Source organism: Lineus longissimus, chromosome 2 (assembly GCF_910592395.1).
Source record: "Lineus longissimus chromosome 2, tnLinLong1.2, whole genome shotgun sequence".
NCBI classification, from domain to species: domain Eukaryota; kingdom Metazoa; phylum Nemertea; class Pilidiophora; order Heteronemertea; family Lineidae; genus Lineus; species Lineus longissimus.
Genome location: NC_088309.1, coordinates 16418418 through 16426652, shown reverse-complemented (window position 1 = coordinate 16426652; position 8235 = coordinate 16418418). Strand labels below are relative to the sequence as shown.

The 8235-nt window shown below is 40.5% G+C and overlaps 1 protein-coding gene across 1 annotated transcript; it reads left to right on the top strand.

Moving 5' to 3' along the window:
• The first annotated feature begins 514 nt into the window (after positions 1-514).
• Positions 515-7743, top strand: LOC135483702 (N-lysine methyltransferase KMT5A-like). Its single transcript, XM_064764698.1, has 6 exons — positions 515-640; positions 1593-1755; positions 2169-2364; positions 6120-6167; positions 7118-7251; positions 7680-7743. Exons 1-4 carry the CDS (start codon positions 568-570, stop codon positions 6141-6143), a joined length of 456 nt encoding a protein of 151 aa, XP_064620768.1. The 5' UTR covers positions 515-567; the 3' UTR covers positions 6144-6167; positions 7118-7251; positions 7680-7743.
• Positions 7744-8235: the final 492 nt, after the last annotated feature.

Genomic DNA, 8235 nt, shown 5'->3' with positions numbered 1-8235 from the left:
TAGGCCTTTGATTTTTTGAAACCCTGTTTGAACTGTGATGGTCTGACATTGGGGTTCCCTAGGCAGTTGCTTGTGCAACTATTCTCATTTCTGTGCACAAGTGATACTCTTGTGCATTGGTTTTTTTGTGCAACAAACCAACACGCATGCACCACGTTTCTATCAGTAGGCCTACATGCACATGTAGGCCCGAACTGATGTATGAGCATAGAAACGAGCATGCATCAGCCTGATTCATAACTTTACCAACATTGTATAGGCCTAGTAATGTTATTGTTATGAAACGGGGCTGGTGTTCCTGAAGTCCTCGTCAGGTTAACGGTATCGTTACGCTATTCATCAATCCAGTTGTAACGGCGTCCCTAACATATTATTAACAAAGGCTTCGGGAACACCTGCCCTGACTAGTTGACATGGGGCTGAATTTGGTTGTGCCCAAAAAGGTGCACAAGAGGTACTCAGTCCTAATTGCTGTGATTATGAACATCTTGTTATTTCATCTTCCAGTGGAACATGGCCAGTCACACACTGACTCGCAAGACTGAACGCCAATGTGGTGCTTCGAAAATGGAGGTGCATCTTGCACAAGTATCAAAGAACACCTTGAATCTTGAAGTTAGGGAAATTGATGACGTCATTGGTAAGTCAGATTTGAAGAGAACAGGCAATGGCATTTCAATTTCATGATGGCTACAGCATTATACATGTATACAGGGCTGCGTACCTGTACGGAATGGCCGTATTTTGGTACGACTGAATTCCCGACTTTACGGAATACGGTTTTTACCGTTATGGTACGGCCTTTACAGTGCTGAAAATACGTTTTTTTTCAACTTAAAAATACGTTGTAAAATGTTTGTATACGGTTTAATTCTTGAAATAAACATTCAAATTTCTAGTTTCATTTAGTTTCTTAGCCTTTAAACCCGATATCTGATCCTGGCGGGCCCGATATTAGAAGTTCCCACGCCCGTTGCCAAGGAGAGTTTTTCTTTATTCAGTACGCAATATACTGATTAGTCTCGCGCACCGCGACACCGATCGTAGTTATCACCCTATTTTGAGGATCTGGAAACTTGTATTACATGTGTACAGCTGCAGCTACAGTTCGTGGGGATAATTGTTGTCAGATTTTATGCGTGGCCAGATGATAAGTTGAAAATTGCTTTTTACAGACATTGAGATATCACTCGCGATGAAGGCATGAAACAGGTCTGCAGGCATGCTGAATTTCGACCCGAACATTTGCATAGGGCGGTAGGCCCTCGGCCCTACTAGTTTTATAATGAGGCCGCAAATGCAGTGGCTGGCGTTGTCCCACACCACCACCATACATGTAGGCCTACACAGCTGGCATCTTGGTGTCGCATGATTTCGCATTGCAATGTCCAGGGTGGGTTAAAGTGGTGAAAAAGACGCTACTGAACGCAGCGTATGCTCAGACCAGTTTCCGCTGACGGCAACTCTGGTGGCGAGAGGCGTTCACTCAGTTAGGGTGTCGTGTGCTGCTAGCTTTAGGCTGTACTAGAGGTCTGAAATACATTTTGTACCACTAAACATGACTGACAATTTAATTTAAATTTTTTTTGCAGGGAAAGGTTTGTTTACAACTTCCAAAATGAAAGCTGGTGAATGCCTTGCCGAATACAAGGGAGAATTGATAGACGGCAAAGAAGCAGAGAAACGAGAAGAACGCTATCGAAGCAATAAGCATAGTTACCTCTATCATTTTTCCGAAAGTGGAGAAACAATGTGGTAAGTAGCCTACCAGTTGTACATGTACTGGTATAGCCTCTTAAAAACTACGCTTTGCAGTCAATGACAGTGACAGTTCAACATGGAATTCAGTTTGAGACATTTTTCAATTTACCTTATGTGAAAGGTTTTGTTCCCACGGTCTGTCATCCTGTTTTTCGTGTTACCTAAAAATTGGTAGTTTTGATAATCATTCCGAGGAGATACATGATAGAGAAGAGCTCAAGGGTACTTGATCTTTTGTCAAAGCTACACTTAATACTCGAAATCTCTTGGAACCCCGCCTTGTTTTTGAAGGCGCATATTCTATAAACCACTGGTCCTACGAATTTGGATGCTAAAATATTTGTTAGTTCTGTTTTAATTTAATACATAGAAAAAACTTGTTTCCAAGCTTTTTTATATCATTTCAGCATTGATGCCACTAACCATGATGAACACATAGCACGATATGCTAACGATGAACCTCAAAAAACAGCTACAGCATTTGTGAAGAAGACTCTTATTCATGGAGTTCCATGTCTTCTGCTCTTTGCCAAGAAAGATTTATCTCCCAATGTCGAGGTGCGTTATGATTATGGCGACAAGGCAGCACCTTGGAGAGAAAAGGTGAGTGAGTTTTAGATTTCAAGTAGATTGATGCGAGTCTGTGGAGTTAGTGAATCTGTCCAAGTCTCCATTGCAGTGTGCCCAGTTTCTTTGTTATGCCATCTTATCTTATCCTGTAATGATCGGAATGGCACAGGTGGATTTTAACTTGGTGGTAAAATATTTTGACTCAGTAGAACGTTACTAGGGACCTGTGGGAGTTGGAGAAGATTAGCGGCTAGCCCTATAATGGCAGACATTTCCTGGTTTACAGATGCAGTTAAGAACAACGGTAGACTGGAATCATTTGTATGTGATTATGAATTATTATTGAGTACCTTTTTGGCTCACCGTAGGGGAGTCTATACAATACCGCAGTGTCCGTCATCGTCCGTCGTCCGTCGTCGTCGTATCCTGTTTCAAAAACAGTGGCACGTTTCTTAACCGCTAAGCCTATGAACTTGTAACTTTGTACACAGGACTCCCTTGGTCAGATGACCTGTGACACTAAATTTCGGTCCGATCTGATTCTTATTTGGCCACCAGGGGGCCGAATGTAGATATCTAAAAAGTGTGATATCTCGCTTATTAATGACTTGTTTGGAATGAAATTTTTGTGGTAGGTACTCATAGCACGGATACATCATATATCATACGGGTTTTTAATTTGACCTACTTTTCAAGGTCACAGAGGTCAAATGGCGTAAATTGGCTGTTTCAGTGTAACTATGGCACGTTTTTCAACCTCCACAGCTATGAACTTGAAACTTAGTACATATAACCCCCTATACCAGATAACTTCGGGTGCTGAATTTCGGTCTGATCTGATTCTCAACTTGGCCACCAGGGGGCCGAATGTGGATACCTAAAAAGTGTGATAATTCGCTTATCAATAACTTGTTTTCAATAAAACTTTCGTGGTGGGTACTCATAGCAAGGATACATCATATATCGTACAGGTTTTTAATTTGACCTACTTTTCAAGGTTGCAGAGGTCAAATGGCATAAATTGGCTGTTTCAGTGTAACTATGGCACGTTTCTCAACCGCCACAGCTATGAACTTGAAACTTGGTACATATAACCCCCTAACAGATAACCTCTTGTGCTGAATATCGGTCCGATCTGATTCTCAGTTTGGCCACCAGGGGGTCGAATGTGGCTATCTAAAAAGTGTGATATCTCGCTTATTGATGACTTGTTTTCGATAAAACTTTTGTGGTAGGTACTCATAGCAAGGATACATCATATATCATATGGGTTTTTAATTTGACCTACTTGTCAAGGTCACAGAGGTCACAACGTAGACACAGATATGGCCGAAATTGCATGTTTTGTGTTTTTCGTGTTGTGGCAATCCAAAGGTCGTGAGTTCAAACCCCGGTCAGGGACGGCCAAAAATATTTTTTTTATTTTATTATTTTTTGCTGCTCACCGTAGGGGAGTTTATGTAATACCGCAATGTCCGTCGTCGTCGTCCGTCGTCGTAACCTATTTCAAAAACAGTGGCACGTTTCTTAACCGCTAGGGCTATGAACTTGAAACTTTGTACACAGCACCCCCTAGGTCAGGTGACCTCTGACACTGAATTTCGGTCCGATCTGATTCTCAACTTGGCCACCAGGGGCCAAATGTCGATATCTAAAAAGTGTGATATCTCGCTTATTAGTGACTTGTTTTCGATGAAACTTGTGTTGTAGGTACTCATAGCACATATACATCTTATATCATACTGGTTTTTAATTTGACCTACTTTTCAAGTTCACAGAGGTCATATGGCGCAAATTGGCCGTTAGAGTGTAAACTATGGCACGTTTCTTAACCACTAAAGCTATGAACTTGAAACTTAGAACATATAACCCCCTATATCACATAGCCTCTGGTGCTGAATTTTAGTTTGATCTGATCCTCAACTTTGCCACCAGGGGGAAATCTAAAAAGTGTGATATCTCGCTTATAAGTGACTTGTTTTCGATAAAATTTTTATGGTAGGTACTCTTAGGAAGAATACATCACATATCTTACGGGTTTTCAATTTGACCTACTTTTCAAGGTCACAGAGGTCATATGGCGTAAATTGGCCGTTAGAGTGTAAACTTACTAAACTATGGCACGTTTCTTAACCATTAAAGCTATGAACTTGAAACTTGGTACATATAACCCCCTATATCACATAGCCTCTGGTGCTGAATTTTAGTTTGATCTGATTCTCAACTTTGCCACCAGGGGGCCAAAAGTGGATATCTAAAAAGTGTGATATCTCGCTTATAAGTGACTTGTTTTCGATAACATTTTTATGGTAGGTACTCTTAGGAAGAATACATTACATGTCTTACGGGTTTTCAATTTGACCTACTTTTCAAGGTCACAGAGGTCATATGGCGTAAATTGGCCGTTAGAGTGTAAACTATGGCACGTTTCTTAACCAGTAAAGATATGAACTTGAAACTTGGTGCATATAACCCCCTACATCAGATAACCTTTGATGCCGAATTTTGGCCTGATCTGATTCTTTATTCGGCCACCAGGGGGCCATAATGGAAAAAGGAAGAAGTGCAATATCTTGCTTATTTGAGTGAATTGTTTTAGATAAAATTTTTATGGCAGGGACTTTTAGCAAGGATACACCACATGTCCTACGATTTTTGGATTTGACCTCCTTTTCTAGGTCACAGAGGTCAAATGGCGTAAATTGGCCATTAGAGTGTAACTATGGCCGATTCTTAACTTCTGAAGCTATGAACTTGAAAGTTGGTACATGTAGCCCCCTACATCAGATAAACTCTGACACTGAATTTTGGCCTGATCTGATTCTTGATTTGGCCACCAGGGGGTGCAATATCTCGCTTATTAATGACTTTTTTTCGATGAATTTTTATTGCAGGGACTCTTAGCAATCACACGATATTGATCTTGTTTATGTCATAGACAATTGTGCCATGTCTTATTACTTGACATCAATACACATCTAAAAAAAGTCTTCATGCCTGATTGTGTTCACCATATTCACCTCTAAACTAAGCATGATCCTGCCTACTAAAAGATGTATACGGTGAGCACAATGGCCCCTGGCCGTTTCATTTTGCAGAGTAAGAGAAAAGGTACATGTATTATGTTGCTGCATTCTCAAAACATTATGTTGCAAAATGATTCTAACTAAAAAATTGTTGATATATTAATATTTTTAAATGTTCTGGGCCCGGTTTGCATTAACTTTGGTTAAGTTAACTAGGAAAGTTAAAGGGACCCTATTGTGAGCTTGCTAATCGGCTCATATTAGTACAGAAACTACACCAACAGGTGGCATCAGCAGGTAAGAACCAATAAACTATTGTTCATATGCAAACATCACCCGGTATGCATTTACTTGCAATCTATGAGTATGACAAAATTAGACCCTGATGGCACCTAATTGGTAAGATAGTCAGACCAGCTCAGAGAGCTAGGAAGCTGCCAATAGGCCCCATTTAGTTTTAGCTAACTGCAAGTAAGTGCTTAATTTACTTATTGTACAACCACCGGGCCCTGCCTTATATCATTTTCGCTTGCTGACCCTCTTTAGGCGTAGAGGAATCCAATCTCAATCTGTTGTCAATCTCTAATTATTAAATGTTGGATTTGTGTGGCCACATCAGGCATATTTGGCATCCTAGTTTGTGCACTCATTATTAGCCCTCCGTTTTGACAGGGATCCCTTCCTCTTTTAACCTCCTTGTTTGTGCTGATCATTTTAACCACTCGAGGGGTGTTTCACACTTTCTTTCCTTACCAATTTCAGGCTCCAGTCATGCCATTGGTGTAAGTGATGATGGGGATATGAGGCCTGGTATGTACCATACTATGATGTGTAACCTTCTTGGCATTTGTCCAAAATATTCAGGTCTTTCTAGATCAAAGCCAGGATGTTGGATGATTAAAACTGCACCAGCAAATTCATTGCTAATGCTAGATATTATTCTTGTTACTGTAAAGTGAGATATCGCCTTTATCAATATCATGTTGTGAAGTCTTTGAACTTGATGAGACTGGAGGTTAAGTGAATGTGATCTTTTGATCTAAGACATTTTAAAGTGACCCTCGCCTTGTGATTATCTGCTGTTCCTTATTCTGACTCTGTTTGAAAAGTCAAGAGATGGTTTAATAGTTCAAATATTTGGCTTGCTAAAATTGTTTTTGCATTTCCTGGCCATATACTTAATTGGATATACATGTAGTGTCACATTTTCTGTAGACCAGCAGTTCTGCTGCTGGATTAAATTTGCTGAAAATTAGTGGCTGGTAAACAGCTCTTGCTGCACACTCCTACGCAGTGCTATAAATAGATGTCTAGAAGTTACTATTTCTACCACTGCCTCAAATAGCAGGGAAGTTTGTAGATCCCGCGAAGTGACGTCATTGCCGCAAGCTTTTTCTCAGCAAATGAAATGCGAGTATTCTCAGTTTGTCTGCTCCGAGATGTCGCGCCTTGTGAACGCCACACGTGATTCAGCCATATAAGTTCAAAAATCAATGTGCTAGCATCAACATTTTTCAAGATGAGGGCAATATTTCATTTGCTGGGTATTTCAGCTATTTGATTCGGGTGTAAATAGTTGGTTAAACGCGCCGTTATCAGGAAATATCGAGCTGAACAGGCGAGTTTGAATAACAAACACAACATGCGTGAAAGTTATTTTTAGAGCCTGCGGTCACGTGCAACTGCAAGCACATATTTGGAATATCATACGGCATCTAACTGCTTATTCTTGAAACTTAATTTCGTTTGTCTCTTTGTAGGTACGTTGGTTTTTGCTTGTATGCGAGATGTCCCTGCGAGATGTCCCTGCGGATGTCCGGTGGCCCGTTTTAGTGTATGAGGAATCGGAGGATAAAGGGAGGATTCACATTTATTGCAACACTGATAAAGCTGTGTAAGTTCCTTCTACTATGATCTGATAATCCAAATACATGTAGTGCAATTTGTGTTTGGTGATCAGGTGATGACTTCAGGGAGTTTATACAGGTTCTGGCTATATTTAAGCCTGTACCGTAGATGAAAACCAACAGATGTTTGAAGCTCAAAACTTGAATAATATCCGTATTCACCCACCCTTCTGCAACCTTATCTTTTTCAAGAAGGGAGGTGTTTCTAGTCAGTATTTCTAATATCTTCATTTGTTCCTGATGGTTTCCCTTAATCATGTTAATTCAATGACATGTGAAGAAAACCTGCGCTAACCATGTTAACAATGTGTCCAAATCTGCCTGATGCCATTGGCAATCAGCATTGTGACAGTGGATTTTAATGTGGATGATATATTGGCAACTCCGTTGTCTAATTGAACCTTTTGTTTTACAGCATAAAAGTAAACGTCCGTGACATTGTTCGACCAAACACAGAGAGTTGGAATGGCCTAGAGGAGAAAGGGAGAGGTAATTACAAATCTTGAAGTTTATCTGACATTATGAAAGCATGTACATACTAGTGAGTATTCCATGTCTACCTCGGACAGAGCCACTCAGAGCATGCCTTTGCTTTGCCCAATGAGGAACCTGCACCTCACCAGCATAAGCCCCGAGGGTGTCGGAAAACAGGATTAAACAATGTTAGTCTTTGTGTCATGACGATCAACCTGACGCTGTATAACAGAGCAAAAGTCAAGTCTTTTTCTGGCTGTTGTTTTAGTTGTGTGGGTACCCCATTGTAGTAATATTCTTTTGGGGGTCTTTTTCACACATGACTGTCCTTGTAATGATAGTCTATTGATTTTGGGTCATTGGCACAATGGGGAATCCATTAGTCTAAATGATGCAGAAAATATTTGCTCTTTGTGCAAGAAGGTGCTCATACAGGCTAGAGTATGCTTATGCACTTTTAGTATTCTTGTTCGCCTGTGAATGGTGTGTGTTGGTTC